The following is a 27,395-nucleotide window of genomic DNA, read 5'->3' on the forward strand; positions in this document are numbered from 1 at the left end:
TAAACATGGATCCATTTGCATTATTCTACAGGTAGACATCCAATTAAACCAGCAACATTTGTTGAAGATGCTTTCTATCCTCCAGACCCCCGCATTTTATGGTTTTTGCCTTCTTTGTCAAAATCAAGACTCCATGTGTGGGTGGGTTTATTTCTGAGTCTTCTATTCCATTCCATTGATCAGCATTTCTGTTATACCAATACCATGTAGTCTTTATTATTATTGTTCTATAGTATAGCTTGAAATCAGGCATGGTGATACCTCCAGAAGTTCTTTTATTGTACAGGATTGTTTTAGATATTCTGGATTTTTTTGTTTTTCCAGATGAAGTTAAGAATTTTTCTTTCAAGGTCTATAAAGAATTGTGTTGGGGTTTTGATGGAAAATGCATTGAATCTGTAGATTGCTTTTGGTAAGGTGGCCATTTTTACTGTGTAAATTCTACCAATTCATTAGCATGGGAAATCTTTCCATCTTCTGATATCTTTTTCAGTTTCTTTTTTCAGAGACTGAAGTTCTTGTTATACAGGTCTTCACTTGCTTGGTTAGAGTTTATGCCAAGATATTTTATATTATTATATCATTGTTCTTAAAATTAACCTAGAGTTCAACCAAAACAAAACATGAAAAGGGGGTTCTGAAAAGCCACTGGAGCTTTTTCTCCCTCCTCACTAACAGAAGTGTATGTGGGCCAACTCTGGTTAGGGTTGCAGAAGTCAGAGAGAACTTCTCAGCTCTTTGAACTTTGATGTGAGCATCTACTCTCATAATCCTCAAGTGCTCTTGGGTCTGTAGATCACATTGATCAGGGAAGACAGAGAGGTAGCATGCACCAGACTCTAAGTCTTCAGCTTTCCCACCCAGCTCAGCTCAGTGGGGCTCCCCTCCTTCTTCCTCTTCCTCCTCTTCTTCTTCTTTCTCCTTCTCCTCCTCTGTCTTCTCTTCCTCTCCCTTCTTCTCCTCTTCCTTCTCCTCCATCTTCTCTTCTTCCTCCTTTTCCTTCTTCTCCTCTTCCTTTTCCTCCTCCTTCTCTTTCTTCTATTATTAAAAATAAGACTGGATCTTACTATGTAGCCATTGGAGTCACAGAGACTCACCTGCCTGCCTCCTGGGTCTACAGGCTTACACCAGCACACCCTTCCCAGATACTTTTTTGTAAGAGCTCTTAACATTTATTTTTAACTTAAAACATTATCATTTTAGCAAGGAAAACGTACAAGAAGCAATAAATCCCACCCTTTACCCCACACCCACCAATTCTGCCAACATACCTTGTTAAACTCATTTTGTTTGATCAGAACTGGAAAGACACTATAGCTCCAATTATTTCCTGTTTTTCTCTCCCTCTTTTTTTTTTTTTTTTTTTTTTTTAAGCAGGGGGAGTTTAGTTTGGTTTGGTTTGCTTTGATCATTAAGACAGGGTCTCTACGTACCCCAGCTATCCTAGAACTCACTATATAGATCAGGACGGTCCCCAGCTCACAGAGATCCACCTGCCTCTGCCTCAAGGGAGTGCAGGGATTAAAGGTATGTGCCACTATGCCTGCCTCTCTCTTTGGGGTCAACTGTTGGCTTTATTTTCTTTTTGTTCCCCAAGGTGGGTGGTGTCATGAGCCCTAGGCTGTATAGCTGCAAGAGCAGAAGACCAATCCTCAGAGGACGACTGGGGACACCCGTGACGATGGAGTTTGGGGAAGAAGACCACCTGGTAAAGATGGCTATCCCACTCACTGCCTCTGCTTCATTCAGGCAGGGCTGGTTGTTTGGTAATGCACTTACTTCTCCCAAAACAAACTTGGCCTGACTTGTTGTCTTTCCAATGACAGCACAAGACCAATCCAGCCATGTTTGTGTTGCTTCGAGATGAGGTGAATGTCCACCGGTTCACTGGGCTTTCAGAAAACTCCCAGGAATCTTTACAGATACACATCGAATTCTCTAAGCCCGTTACAAGAGCCTTTCCCATCATGCTGTTAGTAAGGTGTGTGAAGGTGGCAGCTACAGTGGAAGTGAGATTACTACATGATGGAATGTACTGAAGGGAATTTGTGGACAAGAGTGTATTAGCTTTAAAGGAATAATGAGGGTCATTGTCTAAAGAAATTATATATATATATATATATATATATATATATATATATATATGTGTGTGTGTGTGTGTGTGTATGTATGTGTGTGTGTGTGTGTGTGTGTGTGTGTGTGTGTGCGTGTGTGCTTAGAGCTATCATACTCTTTTAAAAGCTGAATTCCTGCTTGTTGACTAGAATGTGAAACACCCGAGTTTCACTTATACTATGGATGACCTCATTTTGAAGTCCGATAACACAGACCTGGGCCAGAACTATTCCACTGTTCCCTCCATCACTTGTTTCTTTTCTCCTCCCCCCCTCCCCCCGGAGTAAATGTGTTCAAATTTATATTCCCAAAGAGACTTAATAAATTAATCTTCTTTCTCAGTGACATTGAATATGTGAAATTAGATAAGTCTCATTTAGTGGCTAGACTATGTGGGAAGGCTATTGGAGATTCTTTGGACTCTCAGACTGAAAACACTGCTAGAATTTACCTTAGTGAGTGAGTGAGTGAGTGAGTGAGTGAGTGAGTGACTGACTGACTGACTGACTGACTGACTGACAGGCGAGGAGGAGCAGTATCTTCTGGGAGCAGCAGCCCTGGGTTTTCCTGTCCTCAGAATCTCCATGTGTCTGGGCAGATGTTAGCTGTTCCAGTACACCTGCTTGACCAGGGGAGTCCCTCGGCTGGCTGGAGGGGACTCAGGAACAAGGGTGTGTGTTGTGCCTCTGTTGCACAGATAGGCTCCACACATCACTGAGTCTCCATTCACTGGCTTGACTCTATCTGCCCAGGAAGCTGAGCCATTGGATGTCTAAAGGCTTCTGTTTGCCTAACGAGTCTGGATTTTTTTCCACCTAATTTTTAAAAGTCCCACACAAAAGAGGATTTCTTTATCTGACCATTTTGAGCCTCTCTTTTCCGCCTGCCAATTCCACACTTCCTGATAGTATGGCGAAGCACTGGGGCAGATAAGTATACACATGTCCTGTTCCTCGGCATACAGCCAGATATTTGCTCTCATTCCACAAAGAGAGCTGGTTGTTATTCTTGCTTTTTCCTGAAGTAGGTTTTGTTTGGTTGGTTTTTTTTTTTTTTTTTTTTTTGTCTGTTTGTTCCTTACAGATATAAGGGATAAAGTATTGTGTGTGCTGGGGAGGATATTAAGAGGCTGTGTATCAGGGGAGAATCCACGTTGGTTCTTTTTAGCCCTGATTATCTCCAGCTATCCCTTTCTAGGGCAAAAAGTATTTGTCACAAAGAACTTAAGTATACAGAGACAAGAAAAGCTATCCCTCACTACACCGTGTTTGCCCCTAGGTTCTCTGAGAAAGCCACACCTTCTGATTTTCTTGTGAAGCAGGTCTACTTCTGGGATGAGCAGACTGTACAAATGTATGTACCTGCTGTTCCGTGGAAAGGTCAGTGGATGATGCTAAGCCTCTGAACTCTTCATTTTCATTCTGTGCTGAGGACATGCTGTGGCCTGTATGTGCACGGCAGTGTTATTCTTCCTTTCTTGCATCAGCATCCAAGTCTGCACCACCACACAAGCTTCAAACATTTTAAATGGCAAAACCAATAAAATTAAAACATTTTAATGGTAAAATTTATTAGCCCTGTTTTAATTAAAATTATCTAACTTCCCCCTTCTTTTTCCTCTATTCAATCCATCCTATGCTTCCCCTTGCTCCCTCTTCAAATGCCTAAACATAGAAATACAACTTACTCAGTCCATTTAATTTTGTGTGTGTGTGTGTGTGTGTGTGTGTGTGTGTGTGTGTGTGTGTGTGTGTTTCAAGGCTGACCACTGCTTGGTACAGGATAACCAATTAGATGGCTCATCCCTAGGGAAGTCCAATTCTCTTACTCTCATTATTTATTAACTGCCTGTAGTTCTATCTAAGCATGGGGTCCTGTGAGATTGTCCCATTTCAATGCATCAGCTCTATTGCTGGTGTACTTCTTCGGGTCTAGTTAGGCAGCTGTGTTACTGAAGTAGTATGGGTGATGCTTCCCTGCCATTATAAAAGACACAATCACACAGTAGATTTTCTAGCCATCTGGCTCTTACAGTCTTCCCAGCCATTCTTCTGCAATGTTCCCTGAGCCTGACGTGCAGGAGCTGTGTTGTACATGCACCAATTGAGACTGGACACTCCACCATCACTTGCTTCTTCACTGCACTTTGACCAGTTGTGGGTTCCTGTGATTGTCTCCATCTGTTGGGAAGAGAAGTTTCTTTGATGAGGAACAGTAGCCTCTTAGATTTGAGGCCATTGTTAGAAATCAATTCCTTACATCTGAGTTTGGAGAGAAATCATTTCCCTACCATTTAGTGCTGGTACAATGTCCGTACTTTAACATTTTAGATCGCTGGCTTATTTATTATTGCATATTGTATGAAGAATGGTCCAAATGTTATTTATTTATTTATTTATTTATTTATTTATTTATTTATTTATTGTGAGACTGTGTGGTGTAAGTTTATGTTGTATGTGGTTTATACACACATATGTGGGCAAGTGTGCAAATCTGCATATGTGCAAAGAAAGAGAATGATGTCTAGTGTCCTTCTGTATCCCTCTCCACCCTATTCCCTTGAGACAAGGTTTCTCTCTGAACCTGAGACTAGATGGGTGGCCAGCAAATGCCAGTGATCATCTTGTCTCCACTCCCCACAGCACTAGATTACAAGCAAATGTGTGACCCCCATCAAACATTTTATGCAGATTCTGGGGATTTGAACTCAGGTCCTGATGCTTGCACAGCAAGCATTCCTACCCACTTGCCATCTCCCTATCAATTCCACAGTTTTACAAACAACTAATACCTAGCTGTTTCCAAACCATTTATTTAAACATCTCAGGAGAAAACTTCATACAAGTGGTAATGCTTTTACTTTTAAACACCAAACTTTTTCAAGAGATGATTGGCTAAACCAATTCTGTGTATTGTCTCCAAAAGCATAGTGTTTGACAGAGTGGCTAATGATCTGAGAAGAAGCAGAAGAGGCTTAAATGGTAACTACAGAGAAGCTGAATTGACTCTGTCCACTCCAGGGAGGGATGATCTCTGTGTTTGGGATGTCAGGAAGGATTTAGAACATGGTGGCACTGGAAACACTATTTTTCTCCCAGGCACTCTTTCACTCACAAATGAAAGTCTGGGTGTGTTTAATTCATTGGGAATTATCCAAAGCAGGAAATGGCCAGAATATGCCACACCTTTCAGTCCTTCCCTCTTTGTCTCTTTGTCCCCAGCTGCCCTTCCACTTACACTGGGGATGAAGTATGCCCCTTGCAAAGTTCTCATGTTTATTGATAGTTTTTTCCCCCCTAGGAGCCAATGTGGGATATTTATCCCTATTAGATGCTGATTATGACAGGAAACCTCCAAACAAATATCTTGCTGGTGCTGTAAACTATACAGTGCATTTCCAGTGGATCCAATGTGCGTTTTGGGACAAGACAGAGTGGCAATCCGAAGGTCCCTATCCACAGCCAGGGACTTCTTCTGAAAAAGTCAACTGCAGGTATGGGTACACTACTTCTGGGGAAAAGCCTGGGAATTTTAACAACTGACTCCCTTTTCTTATGCATTTGTGCCAATCACTAGGGTCTTCCATGAGTGATGTTCTCTCATGAAAGCTGAGCAATCTTGACAGATGCTAGCCTAGCAGAATGTACCTGCTACACCTGTCTGCAAGTCAATCTTGTGGCTCCCAAGGAAACATGCTGGTGTCTATTGGGCCTCCGGCCTAAGAACCTGTGATGCCTGGCATGTTGCAGGTAGTCAGTGCCCACTGAGAAATAAGTTGGCAAATGAGTGGCACATGAGCTCACTAGATGTCATTGCATAGATGTCCTGGCATCCTGTGACTGTGCATTTTGTAGTCAGGCAGGTGGACCCTCTACCGTTACAACCCCTGTCATCTCATTCCCTCATGGGCAGAGAATTCTCTACCCAAGGGCATAGTTTGAAAGTTAGCTTCACTTGAAAAGAGAAGTCTTTGCATGGATATAGGCAGGCATCCTTCCTGGTCATTTTGGGATATCTGGGTTATATTACTATAGTAAACATTATTTATCACCCAGGCTTAGACTTAACAATCTTATGATCACTTGCTTTAGTCCATTCATTTATGCCACCCTGACCTTCCCAGTGATGTAGAAATTCAATAATTACTAGTATAGAAGGTCTTATCCCTGTTAAGAACAGAGAGGTCACAAGGAGTTATGTGTTGTGTTTGCCTGTTAGGGGTCAAACCTGTTCAAGTTGTACTAAGCTGGTGACATTTACATCCATTTGTTACTTTTCCTGTGATGAATAGTTTTTATTCATTTAAAAAGCATTTGATCAAATTAATTCCACATTGCCCTCTCTTGTTCACCTCTTACTCCTGGTTCCCCTCCTGCCTTCAAATGGTGTGTGTATGTGTGTGTGTGTGTGTTTAATCAAAAATTTATACAATATATTCTGATCAGGATTTCTCCTCCCCCATCTCCTCCCAGAACCTCCAAACTTTTTCTCTTTCTCTTTAGAAGGCAAACATGGAAATAAAAAGCAAACAAAGAAGAAATAAATAAAGTAAATAAGTAAGCAACAAAAAGCACACACACAGGTTCTATAGATGTCCTATTTAGAGCTCAGCACTCAACAGTTACTTTCTCAGCATTCTGATGAGTTCTGAGCTTCTGTATTAACTCACTAAACATGCATGGTTCTCTGACCAAGGTTGAAAGCAAGACTAGGGGCCTTTGAACAGAAGGACGATAGAGCCAAAATGTAGGTAGAGGACATCCCTGTTTAGGTAGCGGATCTGTTGGGATCTGCTACCAGAGGATTTAACTTAGAATGGCTTCTATTAGGATGTTAGTTATTGCGCCCAGAGATTGTGTTGCCTTTTGATTCTAAACTTATAAATAAATAAATAAATAAATAAATAAATAAATAAAATTTTTGAAAAAGCAAGACTAATCTAGGTCTATAAAAATGTGTGTTTAGAAGACAGTTTGACTACTCTATTTAGCAAAAAAGCAATAGTGCACTCCTCTCTAGGGCCTGTAATATACACAGAGGTGTTTTACCAGCTTTACAATACCAGGTATATGTTCCTCACAATGAAGGAGGCCTCAAATCCAATCAGAAAGCTATTGCTTACCTCCAAAGCAGTCCTGCCTCTGTCACATCAGTGGGCATGCATTACCTACCTGCCAAGTCAGTAGTAGATGGTGCAGGGTCCACAGCTGGATAACATCACTGATGACGTTCCTTCCCCTGCAGTCGGAACAGCACCTTCCAGCACTGAGTGCTAGCCAGCAGGGAGGAAGCTTCCAGCTCATTTTTTCTGTGTTCTATATTCTAACCGTATAGTGTCTTCAGCAATCGGTTTTTACCATCTGGTTCTGGTGCATAGCCAAGAGCAATGGTAGGAGTCTGTGTTGTTTGGGGAGCTTCTGGGGACTCCCTGGCCAATAAGTCATAAGGAGGTGTGCCACACTTGGCACTTCTAGAAACAGCATTGCACATTCATGCATACTTATGCAGGGTTCGTCGCTTCAAACTGTTTATTATTATAATATCTTCAGCTTATAAAGTAGCAACTTCCATTTCTTTTTGTACGTTCTTAGTTTTGGTTGACCTACCCCTTACCTTTCCCCTCCCCATTTGAACCGTTTCTCTCCTACCGCCCTCCCAACTTTCATGTCTTTACTGTGCCTCCCAAGACCTTTCCTGCTGCTGCCTCTTGTGGTTCCTCTCTTGCCTCCCGGCTTCTACTGGCACGTAATCCAACTAAACACGGAAATCTAAAAATGTAAAGCCAGAGCCCATATGTAAAAGAGAACAAGACATTTGTTTTCTGGGACTCCTTTAACTCGTGCATGTAATATTTTCTAGTTTCAGCCATTTTCCTGCAAATTTAAGTGTGTGTGTGTGTGTGTGTGTGTGTGTGTGTGTGAGAGAGAGAGAGAGAGAGACAGAGAGAGAGAGAGAGAGAGAGAACACCATATTGTTTTTATTACTATGGCTTTGTCTTTATAGTAGCCCTTTACAATTATGTGATGTCATGGGAAGTTACTGATAAGCAGTGTTTCAGCATTCTTTGCTGTTAAATTATGCGTGAAAACAATTCTTTGTTCTCTACTACATAATACTCTCCCCACCCCATGCCCTCAAGAGCCAGGGTCACAAGGGAAGAACATGAAGAAACTATCTTCATGGTGATAAAGGGGAGGCAACTTTGTTTTACAAAAAAAAAAAAAAAAAACAGTATTTACAGTAGTTGTCATGACAGGCTTAGCAAAGATAGGATATCTGTAAGGCCAGTACAGGTGCTTAAACAAAAGTCAGTCTACACAAGGCTCTAACCTGACTCTCATGTAAGGATTTCTGTAGCGAGTCTGCCTGTAGGAGGCAGTGTACCCTGATGCCTGACATTTCAGGACCGTCTCTTTGGGAGCTGACTTCCAGTACCAGGCTTGAGGCTCTGTGGTACATCTGACAATTACAAATGGAGACATGGCAAACTGGCCTACATCATAAGATCAGAATGACTGGTTCCTCTTTTCTTCCAGCTTCTCACTGCCCCATCCCAAACATCCGTACCCTCCCTACATTACTATTCTCACGTGCCTTCCCCTTCTAGCTACCATCACCTTGCACCTGTCTCCGTCCTAAGACGAAAGCTGAATGCTACTTTTGAAGTGAGCAGCATTTCTGAGTTTCAGAGGTGAGTTCCATTCTCTAAAGAAAAGCCTCATTCCATGTGTTCTAGTGACCACTTAAGAGATGCCCATGCTCTGCTGAGTTTATAGGGAACACCTACGTAACATGTCTGTTTTCTGGAGCACAGACATTAGAACTGCTAGCCTTACATGTTATATTACTGTTTATACTTTACAGCCACTGGCAGGAGCCTTATGAACAGCAGGAAGCCAATATCTTTCTTACTTTCAAGCTTGGCTATATTTGAGTATAGACTGGGTCAATTATTACCAACTTAATATCTACAGCAATAAAGAATGATCCTCTGTTTGCTTGCATTAATTTACTCATACTACCTTGGCCTCATTTTCAATAACAACCTCTACCCTTTAAATGATAAGTTTAAAAGATCCCATGTATTAATGACTACTGTTTCATAACAAACAACTATGTTTAGAGTATGAAAAAATGAGTGCATTGAGGGAAAGCCACTTTGAATATATTTTCTACTTATACTGGTAGAGTATGAAATTGTATTTCCACTTATGCATGGTACTTAGTAGATTAGTTGATGGGCCTGATACGTAGCATCTTAGGTAGGGTTTCTATTTCTGTAAATGGACACCATGACCACATGACTCTTATAAAGTATTTAATTGGGGCTGGCTTACAGTTCAGAGGTTTGGTCCCTTATTGTCCTGGTTAGAAGCATGGTGGACATGGTGCTAGAGAAGTAGCTGAGAGTTCTACATCTGGATCTGCAGGTAGCAGAGAGAGCAACACTGGGCCTGGCTGGAGCATTTGAAGCCTCAAAGCCCACCCCAGTGACACACTTACTCCAACAAGGCCACACCTCCTAATAGTGCCACTTCTTATGAGCCTATGGGAGCCATTTTCCTTCAAACCACCACAGGTGCCAAGTAAATCATTAGTTACTAAGAAAGGATGCTACGCCAGGGAAGATTTCCAGCCAGCCAATTCTCAGAACGTAGAGTACAGTAGTGCCAGTCCTGGTTTCTGCAATACCAGTGCTATTTGTGGGTAAACAAGGAGGAGTGTGACATGAGGCTGCTACAGACACAAAGTAGCACCCAATGTCACCCAAAGCACTGGTGACATCTGGGAGGTTCCAGGATGTAATGGAGGGATAGAAAGAGTGGGCCAGAAGCAGGAGGCTGTGAATTCATGTCATGTGCTTGAGAGCAAGTGTGAACTGGTTCTGGTTCTAGTCTAGAAAAAGAAAGAATATGTCACGAGCATATCCCAGTTTGTTGGTGGAGTCAGAGTAATGAGGCAGAAGACTAGGAAGGCAGCATTCCCACACAATATATTGTCAGACTTGGTGAATCAGTAGTAGGATCCAGTTGAGTTTAAGTTGCAGGGGGAGAGCAAGCAGCCGCGCTCACAGGAACATGGGTATGTAGAAGAGGCATACTGGAACATCTTGAACTTCTGTCTTGCTCTGCTCAGAGGCAGCAGGGGAACCAAAAGGCATATCAGTGTTACAAAGCCTGCCTCACATAGGGACATTCATCTTTCTTTCCTTCTCCTCTTCCATTTTCTTTTCATTCATACTTAGGATTAAACCCAGAGCCTCACATATGCTAGGCAAGTACTCTACCACTGAGCCGTACTCCCTGGCCCTGGCATTCTTTTTCAATTTCCCAGTCTAAGTTCATTGGACCTGGCAGGGTGCATCTTTCTACCACTGAAGCTGGATCAGCACAGGCCCCTTGTGGCTTCAGTGTAAGTTGTAGGGTGCCTGGCATTTGCCACAGGCAACTCTGTGCTTTCAGTCTCCTTCCACTCAACCAATATGAGGTGTTTGGAAAATATGTCCATGACGACCAATGAGAGCTTGTGAGTTTTTGAAGTGCTAATACATCTTCCTGAATGCCAGTTCTCATGAGGAATTCCCTTTATTTCTCTTCCTTTGTTTACAGTCACCCACACAACTTGCTTCCCAGTATGTTCAGTGTGTTTTTCTTGGTTCTTTATGGATTTTTGGTGAGTAAAAGCAGATGTGTAGATTGCCATGAGAAAAAAAATTCTGGTTATATTTTTCTGGAAGAAGATACACCACCTGGCCACCAGCGGTATGCAGTCGTCATTGACACTGGCTTCCGGTCACCGGCCAGATTTACCTCAAAGGTAATGTGAGCTCCTAGCAAAGCCTTTAGTGAGGTCTAAGGGTGTTGAAGGCATGATGGAATGACTGAACAATGAGATGATCCCTTGTCCTCCTGCATATGTAAGGGCAAAAGGCAGGGCCTTCTTCTCCTGTCCCCAGGACTCTCATTCCCCTTTCTGCCTTCCTATGAAAAACAGCTTCAGAGATAGTTTTCTTCTGAATGAGTCTCTGAGATTTTGAGAACTGTCCTGTATTCCTCTGAGTTAACAGTGAATGCATGGCCCACCCAGAGAAGGATCTAGCAAGAAAGAAGTTCCCTGACTAGCTTTGGGGCTAAGTGGGAATGGGGCTAGGTTGGGAATTGAGGCTAAAGGCAGAGTTCCCTAGAGAAGCAGATGAATGATGAGGTCATAGGAGGGGAGGAAGAGGAAGTGGTAGAAGGGTGGAGGACAGAGGCCATTCTAGCAGCCCAGGGAAGCACCTAGGCCAAGGTGGGACATGGAAGAGAGGTCTGCAGGGGCAGAAACAAAGTGGTTCAGGGCATGTGCTAGTGATGTGCCCCTACAAATACACCAGGAAGTCAGCATGTGTGCTTGATACATACTCCATTTTTCTCCAAAACCATGTCTGCTTAATGGAAACCATAGGACCAGAGGCAGGAGGAGTATGGCCTCACCTAGAAGCCAGAAGATAGATCTATGTGCTCCTGATATGCTTCAACAAAAACAATATAAAACAATTAGGCCCAATGAGTTAGACAAGCTTGTTAGATTCATGATGGGGGGAAGGGGTGAACATACCACTCATCCACACAGGAGTCAGTGACTTTCATTGCACATAATTAGAAGCAAGATCCTCCTACTAGTCTCTAGACCCTGAAGGTGAATTCACCTAACACATATAAGAGCAACAGGTAATGAATTTACTCAATATTCATAAAAGACCTAAATAAATAGATATCTTTAGGCAATGGCTAACTCAACTAATTTCCCCTTGTAATAAATCTTTAGGACTGGATAATAATGTGAATTGGTTTATTCCTATATTCATATTACTTGTCTTATTGGTTTATTTTGCTTTTTTTTTTTTTTTTTTTTTGCAAGGACTGATTGCTCCCAGACATTTTTTTCTGAATAGCCTCTCTGGTCTGTAAGACCTTGAATGACACCTGAGTCATTTTGGGGGTATTGAGGGGGAAATAGTGGTTTTTGGTTTTGTTTTGCTGAACTATTTGTTTGTTTGTTGATACAGGATTTCACTATATAATCCCAAATAACCTGGAACTTGCTCTGTAGACTAGGCTGGCCTCAAACTCAGAGCTACTCCTACCTCTTCTTTCCAAGTGCTGGAATTAAAGGCATGTCACCACACCCAGCCACCACACTATCTGTTTTATTGTAAACACACACATACACACACAGTAACAACAACAATAACAAACCTAAGACATAAAAAGATTAAAGCCAATGAAATCAGCTATAATTTCAGAAAAATGTCTTGTGGAACAGGAATTATTGATTGTAAAGTTCATGTGGAAAGGAACACTAATGCCCAGGAGAATATTAAATCTAACAATCTGAAAGAGAACGGGGTTGACTCCCCCAGACATCCAGGCAAGAGCCATCACAGTGTAGTGTCTTATGGGGTTGGCCAGTAGACTTATAGAACAGTTAGATAGCTTAAAAATGACCCAAGTGTGTGTCTAGGTCTTATAGACCAGAGAGGGTATTCTGCAAAATATCTCAGAGCAATCACAGACCTTGCAAAAGAAAGCAATATTAAATCTTTAATTGACATTAGATATAGGCACAAAATATAATTTCAGAAGTCTAAAAACAGAAAGGTAATTTTATTAAAAAAATTCAGTAACTACTCAGAGAAAATTACTTTGGACTAGGAGAAGATTTCAATGACAAGAGATTCATTTTAAATCAAAGGTTAAAATAGGGGGCTGGAGAGATGGCTCAGTGGTTAAGAGCACTGACTGCTCTTCTAGAGGTCCTGAGTTCAATTCCCAGCAACCACATGGTGGCTCACAACCATCTGTAATGGGATCTGATGTGCTCTTCTAGCAACATTAAATAAATAAATCTTTAAAAAAAAGAAAGAAAGAAAGAAAGGTTAAAATAATACCACACCAGAGCTGAAGATTCCTGTGTAAAAGATACCAGAGAGAGTAATAAGTACAACCCAGTGTGCTATCCTAGAGTGCTCCTTGTGGACATCAGTACCCCACCCACCAGCCCTGCCCCACTCAGGTGTCCTGCCAACATGCCATGAGATGCTGCCCTCTATGGAATTCTCCTGCCCTTCTGAGGAATCCCACAGGGGATCCCACCCTTCCAGAAAAATCGTGTGAAGAACTGGCTAGTCAAGGAGACTCTACAATGAAGGATGTCAGCCCGGGTCTGTGAAGGCTCCGCAAGCCATGCAGGTCCCACAGCTGGGCTCAGTGCTGAGACCCAACAGTACTGAGCTGGAGTGAGAGGCCAGGTAATACCCCATAGCCTCTGTGACGCATCCTCAGCCCTCATATCTGCTTCTGTCTTAAGGTTTTCATTGTTCTATGTGGTGAAAATGGATGCTCAGAAACCAAAGAACTTCACTGTCTAGATAAGGCCTTGTTTGGAAGGAATTCCAGGCACACCTTCATCCTGAGGTATTGATGACCACTGCAATCACATGTCTGGGGAAAGGGTCTGGTCAGAATGGGCTCTCACAAAGACACTGAGCTGAGAACATTGCCTTTCTGAGCATCATCCTAAGATCAAACTTGCTGATGAAGCATAGAAAGAGTGATAATCACTGGCTCACATACTTACAGTTTCAAAAAGGTTCTAGCCTTGCTTTTGTCTTTAAGGCAGGGCCTCACTATGTAGCCATGACACGTCTTAAATTCACTATATAAACCAGGCTGGCCTTGAACTTGCAACTATCCTCCTGTCTCTGCCATCTGGGGGCTGGAATTACAAGGATGCCTAATGTATGAAATATGTCTACTCTTTGGTATAGATTAGCATGGTTCTGCAGCATGAGGGCAAGTATAAAGGCAAGAAAAAAAAGTGGAATCTTATTAAGGTAGTTTATTAGAATAAGTGCTGTTTTTAATGTCATAAAACCTGTTTAAGTTGATTAGTGCCACCACTCAAAATTTGAAAGAGCAATAGTGCATAGCATCACAAAGATGGATGGGAGTCATGGGAAGAGAGATGATTTATCAAGGTAGAAGTGTAAATACCTGACATTTTTAGAAAACATGAAAATACTGAAGTCATTTTTCCTTATGAAAAATTTATATTTATTATAATTCATTTATAATGTTTATTGTTTTTGGAGCATGTTTTTACAAAGACAGTAACAGTTAACTTCAGACTAATTTCCATCAAACACAAACAGATGGAGAGCTGAGTGATTTGAAGTTATAGCCATCCCCTTTATCCAAGAGATGTGTTCCAGGCCACACAGTAGATCCCAGAATGAAAGGAGAGCAGTGAACCCTGGACCTATTTGATTGTCCTTTGACATCCAAGCCTGAGATAGAATATGAGTTATTAATAAAGTGCAGCACAAGATCATCTGCAGCAACAATAAAGTAGAATCACTCTAACAACACAGTGCAATGAAACTTCAAAATTTAGGAAGTGTTTATTTCTAGAATTTTCCATTGGTATTTTTCATTTGTGCTTGATAACTGAAACCATAGTAAGTAAACTGATGATAAAGGGGGCATTAGAGTTGATCCTGTAGGCCTGTGTGCTCCTATCAGTCACAATGGAACCCACTGTCCCTAAGGGCCATAATCAGAATTGCTGAGATTTTTATAGGTGCTAAATACACATGGCTGATAAGACGTTTCTGTGTGTGTCACTAGCACGCCTAACCAACTGGGTCCACTCCAGAAGATCCGCCTCTGGCACGACAGTAGTGGACCTTCCCCATGCTGGTTCATCAGTCACGTGATGGTGAAGGAGCTGTGCTCAGAACAAGCCTGGTTCTTCTCTGCTCAGTGCTGGCTGACTGTGAGCAAATGGGGTGGCCATGTATCTCGAGAGTTCTTCTGCCTGAGCCACGGTCTCAGTTTCTGGAAGGTAGGCTCCATGAAGGTGACTTGGGACTTACCAGAATCACCAGTAGTATTTGGTGCCCACTTCTGCTTCTCTTTCCAAAGTTGTGATGTGAACTTTCCCAGCATGAAGTAGTTAACTGTCAAGATACCCATGTCATGTAACTTCTGAAGAGAATGTTAACAAAAGTCTGTTCACCCATTTAGGACTGACAACACAGCAAAGAAATGATTCCATCCAAGCCTATCTTGGTTAGCCAATTGGTTTGTGGATTACTTACAAGGCTGTGGTTGACTCAATAGAAGCTATATCATGAAAAAGCCCACCCCAGCATGGGTGGTGACCCACAAATGCAGCACTCCTGGAGCACTGCCCTACCTGCAGGCAGCGCCCAGCCTCTCCATAGCAATTGTTTACTGTTTTCCTAACCTTGTAGAGGATATTTATGAAGCTCTTGTTTCGAGAGCTCCCTGTGTCTTAGCACTGCCCTTCTCCTCCAGGAGTGGACATTTCAGTTTGAAGGAGATAGATAGCTGCATTGTCTTTACCATAATGCAGTTTTTTGATCTGCATCAATAATACATTTCTAGAACTTCTGGCCACTGGTCATCTGCAGCATATGAGAGGTCCCAAATTAAAGAGTTGTTGACCCATGTGCCATAAACAATTCCACTGTCACAGAATGCAGACATGTCATGACTGCAATGTCAGATAGCAGATAAGTCCCAATAAGTGACAAAATTGTCTATGATCTCACAGACCAAGGATGAACTTTTGTTTCCTGAATATTCCCTGTTGATTGGCATTGGCCCATTTGCAAACATTCACATTTTATGTTCAATGCTTTAAAATAAATCTCTCCCTGAATTTTGTTTTCAATAACTTAAAGACATGCTGGGCACTGCTATTTGCGGAGGCTACCTGTTACACAGACAGTTTTCCTTTATTTATTTCCATTGCAGCAAAATGTTACAAGAGATACTTCTTTAAGACTTGTGTTGCTGAAGAAAGATTTCTTTTTTAAAAAATCTTTCATAACATTTTTATTCATTTGGGGTGTGTGTGTGTGTGTGTGTGTGTGTGTGTGTGTGTGTGTCACAGTCCACATGTAAATGTTAGAGAACAACTTACATGAATTGGTTCTCTCCTCCCATCATGTGGGTCCTGGGGATTGGACTCAAATCATCAAGCTTAGCAGCAAGCACTTTTACCTTCTGAGCCATCTTATATAACTGGCACTTCCTGAGCACTGGGTCTTGTTCTTTCCATTGTCACTCGAGTGAGGAGTACCTGCCATTGCCAATTTAGCATAGAACGTGACTAAACGTGAATTGACATGAGTTTGAAACAATAATTTCCGAACATCCATGGAATATAGAAAAAAAAATGAGCACTATAAACTAGAAGCCTGGTTTAACTGAAACATGCCTTGGATAACACTCTCCATGGTTGTTTCTCCAGCTATTGAGCTTGAGAACTTGAAGTGAGGAACCTAACTTGACTGATTACATTATCCATGAGCATATATGGCTGGGTCCCTGGAATCAATGGTCACCTGGGAATTTATATGCAAAAGATATATCATCCTTGGTCAATTAAACCTGTTTTGTTGGTATGTGTTGATTATTCTGATTATATTATTAATATCAGTTCTGTCTATAAATACTTCTTTTTCTAGAATGCTTAGCACCAAATATTATTTAAGTTGCATGGGAATTTTTTAAATCCAGTGAAGTTCCACAAGGTATTAGGACCTGCTGGGCAGTAGACCTTGCAAGACTACTGAGTAGAAGGCAGGTCAGTCCCAGGTCTCAGGGCACCCAGAGCTGGTGTCCAGCTAAAATGTGACGGTGTTTCTGTGAATAGTACTAAGAACATAGATATCTAGAAAGTCCTTTGAGAGCAAAAAAGGAAAGAAATGGTGGGAGGCCAAGACAGTAGGTCTCCTCAAGCCAGCACGAGTGAAGCAGAGAGCTAGTTGGTACTGAAGCTTCAGAAGCATCAGCAGGAGGTAAATGTGTGATACTGCTGAAGAGGTGGTGTGGGTGGGTGGGGAGGAAGGAGACAGAACAAGTTACCACGAGAGGCATCTTCCTCACCAACCCGATAGCCAGGAAGTGTCCTGCTTCCAGCTGAAAAAAAATAAAAGCCAAGAAATGATAGAGACTCATTCTAAAAGTCAGGACTTCACTCAACTCACACGTCTGTGCCTGGGAAACACCTGTGGTTTCTGTTTCAGCTGTTCTACTCAAAGTTCACGGAGTACCTGGAGGAGTTCCACATCTGGTTCTCACTGTACAGTCAGCCCCCCTCCAGCAGCTACCTCTACACACAGCGGCTTGCCGTGTCCTTCTGCCTGCTGTGTGTCTACTCATGCCTCGCTGCCCTGGTCACTGTAGGAGGACATGAACAGGTGGGAGGCAGCAATTTTCCAGCAGTAGCTTCCTAATCTCGGGCATGTGGTTTGTTCTTTTAACAAGCAAAACTCAGAGCTCCTGGAGAAGGGCTTGAGCTAGGGGGAGCAATCTAGCAGTGTGCTGGGTGGAGGGGTAGCTGAGAGGACTACATGTGCATCCGCAGGCAGCAGCAAGAGTGAGACACACTACCTGGCTTAAGCATCTGAGACCCCAAGCCCCACCCCTAGTGACACACTTCCTCCAATAACAACACACCTACTCCAACAAGGTCACACCTCCTGATAGTGACACTTACTATGGGCCTAGGGGGTCATTTTCATTCAAACTACTACAGATGCTAAAACCTGGATTTCACTGATGTCTTCCTGTGTCTGAGGCCTGGCCATGGTTAGAGCTAATGACTAGCTGGATCCTGATTCCCATGGTCCAGCAGGTAACATGGCTGGAATCAGAGATGGGAGGGTCTGCAAGTCCTCAACAGACTGCTTCCCTGTGAGAATTCACACCCTGTGTTCCACACAGCATGACATTCAGGGTAAGGGGAAACAAGCTAATCTTTTTTGAACATCTATTTCTATTATGTATACATGTGTTAGAAGGAGGGTAAGAGTGTGAACTTATGAATGCAGGTACCCAGTCCAGGGGAGGGATCAGACCACTTGTGGCTGAAGTGATAGGTTATTCATGAACTGCCTGATGTGGGTGTTCTCGGAAATGAACTAGGATTTTCTGCAAGAGTAATATGTGTTCTTAATCAAATCATTGAGCCACCTCTCCAACCCAAAGTTGTTTCCTCTGATAAATTTGATCATTCATGGGGCAAGCCCCCAGGTTCACATGGTCCTCCAGAAAGCTGAATGATACAATGACAGTAGCCATGTCAAGACTGAGTTCTGTCATCTGTCCTAGGACAACAGGGTGTGGTGAATTCTTTATGTGGCAGCAGATATGATCACACTTTAATACACAGGATTTAAAAATATAATAATATGTTGGTAGAACTTGTAACAATAAACAATAGTGAGGAAATGTCATCAAGTGACAAGTGGGGACCTGCTATGCTCTCTGGGGAGTTCGGCTTCCCTGGGGACCTCCAGTGGTCTTATCCAGGATGTCATCTCCTCCTCTGCTGGGGGTATACTGAACCTCTTGGCACCTCCCTTTGGGATTGTTGTCAGGACTTAGTCAGCTGAGCACAGATCTTCTGGGTGTTTGGCAAGCATTTGACTCACAAGATGTGTCTAGGAGGAAAAGCATTTTGTCTTGTTCAACCCTTAAAGCAGAGGTAAGGCTTCTGGGAGAAAGGGCTTTAGCCAAACAGGAGTCATACTCATTGAACACATTTGGAATTCTGTGAGCTGGACTCAAGGGACATAATTGCCATGTATTTGAACCATTGCAGCACCTCCTGGATGTGGGTCCCACAGCTGTCACTCTGGAATCCCTCAGTCTGGCTCTGCTGTGCACCCTCCTGGCCTGTCCAGCTGCACAGCTCCTGTCACTGCTCTTCAGGTGCAGCAAGGTACGGAAGCTGTGTGGCCCTGGGCTCCTGAGGAGAATCGCCCCCCCCCCCCCCATGTGAGATGTCCCTACCAGCCAACATCTTTGTTTCACAGGAAGCCAGAGGGCATCTACGGGCTTCATCACAATGGCCTCTAAGAGGAGTGAAGACAGAGACACCTCAGGGTATGGCAAACTAAAATTAGAAGCTACGCCGGCTCCAGGGCTCGTGCTTTCTGTTTGTCTTGTCCATTGAAAATAAGTATCACAAGATATACTTAAAATCACTTTTTTTTTTCTTGGACCATCATCCCTTGTAGACAATAATCTTGTAACCACCATTTCCAAAATAATATGAGTGGTGGCCAGTCATCCCATGGCAAGAAAGCATAGCTGTGTTGCGATCTCCCAGATCCTAGTCTTCTCTAAATACCTTTTGCAAACCTTGTATGGCCACATACATCACTCTTTCCTCTTATGGCACTTAATTTTTCAGCTACACAATTTTCTCTGGCTCTATGGCTTCTGGTGAGTAGCTCTGGGTGGTTGTGGGCTAGTCCAGGCCCACATCAGGATGGAGACATCAGGAGTCCTTATCTCAGCCCTGCCTGGTTTTTCAGGGTCACCCTGATGTGGACAAGAGAGAAACATCTCCTATAGTATCACAGCAAAGCCTAGTTCAGAGTCTTATATTGCTTTTCCCCCCATCAGGCCCTGATCCCAGTGGAAGACCAGATTCGAGGCAGCCTTCCCCAGTAAGTGGCATGACATACAGTTGCTAATTCTATAGCATAAGATGCTGTCTTAGTCAGGGTTTCTATTGCATAAGATGCTGTCTTAGTCAGGGTTTCTATTGCCGTGAAGGGATACCGTGACCATAGCAACTCTTATAAAGGAAAAGATTTAATTGGAACTGGCTTACAATTCAGAAGTTTAGGCCATTCTTGTCATGGCAGGAAGCGTGGCGGCATGCAGGCCTGACATGATGCTGGAGAGGTAGCTCAGAGTTCTACATGTGGATCCGCGGGCAGCAGGAAGAGTGAAACACACTAGGTCTGGCTTAAGCATCTGAGACCCCAAAGCCCACCCCTAGTGACACACTTCCTCCAACAACAACACACCTACTCCAACAAGGCCACACCTCCTGATAATGACACTTACTATGGGCCTATGGAGCCATTTCTATTCAAACCACTACAGATGCTACAACTTGGATTTAACTGATGTCTTCCTTTGGCTGTGGCCTGGCCATGGTTGGATCCAGTGAATAGCAGGATCCTGATTCCCATGCCTCAGACAATTGTTTACTCTGCTCCACAGCTCACAGCACACAGCACCTGTTACTAGGTAAGGCACTCTCAGGCCCCACTCTTGTCCTCCCCCTCCAACCTTTCTTCCTCCAGTGCGCTTTGCAATCTAACAGTCTGACTGCCTGGAGCTGCCTGGAGGCCACCAGCATTGGCCCCATGCTGGGAAGGTGGAATTGGAGGTTAGGAACAAGGGAGCTAGGCCAGAAGCAGAAAATGACATCCTTCAAAAGCCATCTGAGGCCTGTGCTTGACCCTGTCTGACCATGCCTGTCCTCAGAGTTGGCTACAGCAGGCACTAGTATTCAGACACAGCAGAAAAACTGACATTGTCCTGGCCTAACCCTGTCATAATTTCAGCGTCCCACATCAGACCTTCTCTCTGGGACTGACCAAGCTTGGAGGATGACAGCCAGCAGCAGTGGTGTGGTCTGTTCACCGTTTCCACAGGAGGCCTGCAGGGATCAACATCTTGCTCTGAGGGAGAAGAGCCATTACTCTCCTCCCAGTTCACAAGGTGACATTACCCTATGGCTGTACTCAGTAGCCCTTGTTCCTGCTGACAAATCAGTGTTCTGTGCCCATCTGGAGAGGCAGCACAAGCAGAATACACTTGGACCAAATGACACTAACCATTCTGGTCTCCTCTAATATCCAAGCATGGGTATGGACCCAGGCCTATCTAAAAATCATTAACATTTGATTTCAGTCCAATCCTGGTGAGTCTGGTTTACAAGCTAGATACAATCCTTTTTAAAAGGCACAATGAGACCCTTCCATATTCTGAAAGTTAAAGCTCCACTTCTTTCTATGCAAAATAGAGTGTCGAGCCCAGTTTCAAGTTATGGCAGATGATGACCAAGCTGGGAGAGGAGGGGAGATGATAGGGAAGGCCATTCCATAGAGTTAGGGGTGAGTCCCACTGGAACCTGGGTCCTAGGAAATGACATCATCTGGTCTGATCATTAGGATTGAAGGGGCTGGTGAACCTGGCTTAGTAGAAATGTCAGAGTATTACTTCAGGTCTCTGGGGCCACATGCTATGTAGACAACAAATAATCAACAGGAGCTTTGGGCAGAAGGTGGGCACTACACACCAGGGAAGAAGAAAAGGTCATGTCTATGGACATAGTCAGCTAGACATGACCATAGTGTCAGCACCAGTATTAACAGGCTGTCCAAAGATTTCTGGCTATATATGCTGGGCAGAGAGATGGGCTCTGAAGCCAGAACACAGAAATGAGAAGTTCATGAAGAATTTATAGAGAAAGAACATGAGTTCAGATGACCCAGCTATGTCAGCCAACTCCGTAGTCCTCACTTCCCACTGCTACCTATGCTTTCCAGGCAAAGACCAAAGATCTCTGAAGTCCAAAGATCGTCTTCAAGAGGAGCCCCTCTGTGCCCACTTGTTCTGCTTAAACTTTGACTGAATGAGGCCCACCCACGAGGGGAGGGCTATCTGCTTTGTTCAGCCCACTGATTCAAAGTCTTCTCTGGATCTTCATTACAGACACGCCTCAGTTAATGAGTTACCATACATCTGGTACCCTGTGGCCCAACCAAGGTGACAAGCCCCCATCACATTATGGTTGGGAATGGCAAGGTCTGCTAACCTGCTGTTCTCCATATTGCTCCTCCTTAGCTCCCAGCAGTGGTTTTGAAGAACTTGAACCCCAGCAGTCAAGGGTCTGTCTGCTCTGGTCAAGCTCTGTGGCCTGGGTCATCTCTGTGTCAGCTTCCCTGGCCTGTAGTTTGGGGACAGGATTCCTAGGCTACAGGTGAGTATTGAGGTTTTTAGGTATCACCATGTGCTTGATAGATGTCTAGGATCTGTGAAGAGACTCATACATTTCGGGGAACTCATTCAGTTACTGATGTCACTATTTTTAACCCTTACTCCATCCCTTCTGAAAATGAATTAGTCATATGCAAACCCAAAAGGGTCACTTGACCTTCAACAGAAGCTCTATCTAGACAGAGTCCTGGGTATGAAACAAAAAGCAGGGAGAAGCACTAAAAAGAGGGGCATTCTGCCTCTAAGCTTATCAGAGGAAAAACTCTGATGCTGGCCAAAGTCAACCATTTGTTGTCTGGTGGTGTTTGGGAGAAAAATATGTATAACATTGAGCTTGGCTATAATGTATACATCATAGGTCCTAACCAGTCCTTCCTAGTCATCCTTCTTCATCTGGCTCCTGTGTAGTTTGAGCCACCACTGAAGACTGGAGGGCCACCCCCTTATGGCTCTGGAGAAGCCCACACCATGCTCCTAAACCATGAGAAGGGTAGCTACCCAAGGCCCTTTCTTCCTGACAATATCTTTTCTCCCAACTGCATTGCTGACCACTGTGTGAGGACAGGACAGGCACTAGAAGTTTCTTCATACCTCAGTTTACTTATCTGTAAAAGATGGACAGTGGGCATTTGCAATCCAGAGTCATGGGGATGAAATCAAAGTGTTCACACCACCATCACCTACATTTTCCAACTCCTTGTATATGATCTGCCCTGTCTTTACTTCAGGCTCGTTTACTCTTGGTCCTGGGAAGTTTTGAAGAGGTTGGTGTCCCCTCAACAGGGAAGGACTCTGATGGGCAGACAGACCTGTCACCTATCCCGCATCCCCTCCTCAAGCAACCCCCCATGTCTCCCAACAGTGAAGACTCTGTTTATTGACTCTGTGTCATTGATTCTGGCTGTAATTGTCTTCATGGGTAGATTCCTCCTGTGAAGGTGCTGATAGACCCCTCTTTTGGGCAGGTTTGTGCCAGTGCAGTGTATGTGGTGGCTACACCTGCTGCTTCTCTCTCTGGTCTGCTGTGCATTCATCACCCAGCCACTCATGGTAAGAAACCCCACTGTGGTGGAGGTGCCTTTGTCAACATGGGACCAAGGAGGAGAGGGACCAGGGGGCTTTGTTTTTGGTGATTTGAGACTTCTCTTTAGAGTTTGACTTAGATGTGATAAGAAAATCTGGGAGCCAGGTCCTGGGCTAAGAAACTCCACCATAACCTGATCAAAATTCTTATTTTTAAAAATCCCAAAAGAGATGAACCACTTTGCTTCTATTTTCAGTTTATGAGTCTGTTCCCTAGAGGTCCCAAGCAAGTCTCTTGGTGAAGGCCACACTTGGTGACTAGGTACTGGGGATTTCAGGGTAGTGGCTTCTAGCACCTATTTTGAAGTGAGATAAAGTCAGCTTGCAGTGCAAGACCAGGAAGTTGGCTATGTGGGAGGGACACAAACAGACACTGGTGCTGTGGCACCTCTCTTCCAGATCTGTTTGGCAGCACTGGCCTTTGCTTGGAAACGGAAACATGACAGCAAATTTTTTACCAAGTCTTTACAAGATGCAACCAAGGGTCTGGATTTGGAATTGGAAGAACGTTCCAGAACCCACATTCCTCTTTCTCCTATCTCCTATAGTCCTGACAGTGCTGAGGAGGCCGAAACGGTGAGCAGAAGGGGCAGCGTTCAGAACTGCTCTGTTCCCACCATGAAGATGGAAACTCAGACCTTGGTTCAAATTTGGCCATGCTTTTGGAGTCCTACTGTGTGTGTGTGTGTGTGTGTGTGTGTGTGTGTGTTGTGTATGGTATATAGCGTGCAGTTTGTGGTGTGTGTGTGTTTGTGTGTTGTGTGTGTTTGTTTTTGTGTATGGTATATAGCATATGGTTTGTGGTGTGTGTGTGTGTTTGTGTGTTGTGTGTGTTTGTTGTTGTGTATGGTATATAGCATGTGGTTTGTGGTATGTGTGTGTGTGTTTGTGTGTTGTGTGTGTTTGTGTGTTGTGTATGGTATATAGCGTGCGGTTTGTGGTGTGTGTGTGTGTGTTGTGTGTGTTTGTGTGTTGTGTATGGTATATAGCATGTGGTTTGTGGTGTGTGTGTGTTTGTGTGTTGTGTGTGTTTGTGTGTTGTGTGTGGTATATAGCATGCGGTTTGTGGGGTGTGTGTCTGTGTGTGAATTTCTTATGCTTCTTTCCTTATATTTACCCCAATCCCAGTGAAATCAGAACCACAAGGAAATGAGTGCACTTGAAAATGTAGAGGTTAGTGCCCGGAAAGATGGCTCAGCAATTGAGAACTGGCTGCTCTTCCAGAGGACCATGGTTTAATTCCCAACACCCACATGGCAGCTCACGACTCTCTGTAGCTCTAGTCCCAGGAGAATCTGAAACCCTCACACAGATATATACACACAGGCAAAACACCAATGCACATTAAATAAATAAATAGGAGTCATTTTAAAATTTAAAATTGTAAAAAGCAAAAAGAATCTCTAGAGGCTAGTGAAAAGTATAATTTCTGGCCACAGTTTAGAGGACGTCTAGATCATTTGCTTTTCAATGCACTCATAGGAAATGTACAGCCTCCCCCTCTTCTCAGTTCCACACAGACGTTAGCAGTCTCCACATCCCAACTAAGGCCCACCATTTCCTGCTTCTCGACTCCATCCTTCAATACCCATTCTCTACACACCTACATGCTTCCTTCCTCCAAGGCTCTCTTCCTCTGTCAGCACAACCAACTGGATTCAACCCTGAGGCCACAGCATGGTTCTAATCTCAGAACTGAGGCCTTTGAGGAACTCAGTCCTCATGAGTTTTGACTCTCCAACCCTGTGTCTGCCATCACCTTAAAGTCCTGATGCTCTTACCTGCTGAGTCTCCCAGGCACCCAGCCACAGTGCACAGTTCTCAGCATATAAGGCATAGTTGGACCACAAGCCCAGCCCCCAAGCTTCACTTGACAGCTCTATATTTCTTAAAAGTCCAGCAGCTCAGGAGGAAGGACTGAGGGGCCCAGGGGCTGTTCCCTGAACGTGCCTAGAATGGCTAAACAGATGAGTGAGAAATGAATGAATGGCTATTTCCCATGGATTTGCCTCTTAGCTACTGTTAGTCCTGCCCATGAACACACGTATCTACAACATGGAAGCAATAGTGCTTTTATTACACAAGGCACACCAAAACAAAGATCATTCATGTTAAAACAAATTGCTTTAAAATCAGTTTTCCAGTCTTTGAAGGTCTCTAACAGGAATGACTATGCAAATACTAAAGGCAATTAGCCCTGTTATTGGGCAGCAATGAGCATGCCTCTCCTGTGAAGCTATGCTTTCTAAAGGCCAGATGCAATCCTTGCCAAAAGAGCTGGCCTGGGACATGAGCAGAGTTTTCAAATGAGTCTACTTCATCTCGCATTGCCTCTTCAACAACACAGAGTGTGTTAACTGCACAAAGTTCCTCTTTGTCCCCTCAATGCAATGTAGAGAGCAATGATGACAGCTCTTGGGTTGGCAGGGACACCAAAAGCCTCTCTTTCTCCAATGCTGACCCCAGTATCGTCGTGCTCTCTTTCAATCACAGGTCTTGGCTGCCCGACAACGAGAACGCCACCTGCGCTGGGCTCAGACACCATCCAGGGCCAAGTTCAGAGTGACTAGGGAGAGACTGAGGAGAGAGAGCCTTATGCAGGCAGCCCTGAGGTAAGTGTAGCCCAGAATACAATGGGCTTCCTCTGGCCTGCCTTCTTTTTAGAAGAGATCCTGCACTTGGGAAAATCCTTTCCTATGTCTCAGCCCATGCCAGAGGCCAAGGGACAGAGACACTGCACTGGAGGAAGGAAACCATTCTGTCACTTGTCTGTAATCTGTGGCCCAGAGCTCTGACCCCAGCTCTATCAGCCATACAGACTCACATGCATCACACTGTGCCCAGCACCAGACATGGCATTCTAATCCTCTAGCTGGATACACAGAGCTATAAAAATCCAACTGCAAATGTTATTCCTCTCAATAGGCATTGATTGAGCCCAGGGACCAGTATTTAAAAATCAGTCAACAGTACAGTTTACACAGAAGATCAACACAAAGTCCACTTCAAATTTTTAGAAAAAGCATCACACTTAGTAACTATAGTCCTGAGACAAACCTCTCCAAATTCAATGTCAGTCATGCTTCTTTCTGTCAGTGGTAACCATTCCTCTGCCCATCTGTGCTAGATACTAATAGCAGTTCCTGGAGGAACCTTCTGCAAGGACTAGTCAATACATGTCTCCCAGTTCTGAATTCTAGATTTCAGACTTCTTGAATCTGTCAAGAAACTAGAAGCTCTAGATGTTTTCCCCACAATGACATTGTTAACGTATTCTGTGATACCTCCAGTTTATCATCACTCTTAAAAAATCCTTCCTCATCACCCACACACACTCAGCTCCCTTAAGTAAAGAACAGGTCCTGAGACAGGTTCTTTTCCAAAGAAGAGAACTATGGCATTATGACAATGTCAAATTTAAAGTAAGTGAAAAAGGAATTCTGAGAAGAAGGGACATTGACAAAGACTTTTAAATTTGTTCAGTCTGTCCATAAAAACAGGGATGGTACCATGAACCAAACCATGAACAGTAGACCTAAATCTACCCCGCCCCCAACACACACACACTTACACCTTGAAGTCACACAGGGATGCTAAGCACTGTGTAGCCAGTGCCCTGTAGTCCCACTGCACTGTTCAAGACCAGGACATAAAGGGAAGTGTAGGTACCTGCGTGTCTGAGAACAGGGAGATCAGGAGCTCCTGAGGGGTCACTTCAGGGACTGTACTGCCACAGAAACCCAGTTCATAGGTGCATGTAATGTCTGGAACACTGGGTAGCTGATACCCATGGAGCTTGCTGAGTTGAGCAGAGCAAAGCTGAGAAATCTAGTGCCCCAGGCCACGACCTCACGCTGAGAGAGCCACCTCCTTCAGTGCCTGCACCAAGGTGGACACCTGAGAATACAACAGCTAGAGACAACAGGTTCAGAAGGGGACAAAGCTAACTCATTTTATAGATGTTATTAGTAAAAGTCTGGGAAAGTCCCACAAAATAAAACAAACAAACAAACAAACAAATAGGCAGTGAGAGAATATAGTAAAGTAGCTAATAGAAAAATTAACCATCAAGAGCCATTATCCTTTGTAAGTCAAGTAAGAAGCAATACTCTTCACCACAGGGGGGAAAAACATGGCTTCGACTGTGTAATCTCGATGGGAAATGAATAAAACAGTCAGGAGAGTTAAGAAACAATCTTCAAAAATTGAAATATAGCCTGAAATCAGTAGGAACGCACCAATGCCTCCATCAGTGTATATCAGTTGTCTGTCATCCTTCAGAATAATGACTCGCTGTGGGATAGGGGACACAAG

General features: G+C 43.7%; 1 protein-coding gene across 4 annotated transcripts in view; it reads left to right on the forward strand.

Annotated features, from left to right (window-relative positions):
* Positions 1–27,395, forward strand: part of Pkd1l1 (polycystin 1 like 1, transient receptor potential channel interacting) — a 126,512-nt gene that overhangs the window by 66,711 nt on the left and 32,406 nt on the right. For all 4 annotated transcript variants that reach the window (XM_076938139.1, XM_076938140.1, XM_076938138.1 and 1 more), the window contains 17 exons: positions 1,598–1,708; positions 1,827–1,981; positions 3,394–3,494; positions 5,416–5,608; positions 8,723–8,806; positions 10,725–10,932; positions 13,465–13,571; positions 14,784–15,000; positions 17,216–17,389; positions 18,796–18,915; positions 19,010–19,079; positions 19,605–19,648; positions 20,561–20,717; positions 21,846–21,981; positions 22,964–23,048; positions 23,481–23,657; positions 25,575–25,693. In XM_076938139.1, coding sequence (XP_076794254.1) covers positions 1,598–1,708; positions 1,827–1,981; positions 3,394–3,494; positions 5,416–5,608; positions 8,723–8,806; positions 10,725–10,932; positions 13,465–13,571; positions 14,784–15,000; positions 17,216–17,389; positions 18,796–18,915; positions 19,010–19,079; positions 19,605–19,648; positions 20,561–20,717; positions 21,846–21,981; positions 22,964–23,048; positions 23,481–23,657; positions 25,575–25,693 — 2,258 coding nt within the window. The remainder of the gene's footprint in view (positions 1–1,597; positions 1,709–1,826; positions 1,982–3,393; positions 3,495–5,415; positions 5,609–8,722; positions 8,807–10,724; positions 10,933–13,464; positions 13,572–14,783; positions 15,001–17,215; positions 17,390–18,795; positions 18,916–19,009; positions 19,080–19,604; positions 19,649–20,560; positions 20,718–21,845; positions 21,982–22,963; positions 23,049–23,480; positions 23,658–25,574; positions 25,694–27,395) is intronic.

Source organism: Arvicanthis niloticus, chromosome 7, assembly GCF_011762505.2.
Source record: "Arvicanthis niloticus isolate mArvNil1 chromosome 7, mArvNil1.pat.X, whole genome shotgun sequence".
In the NCBI taxonomy this organism is placed as follows: domain Eukaryota; kingdom Metazoa; phylum Chordata; class Mammalia; order Rodentia; family Muridae; genus Arvicanthis; species Arvicanthis niloticus.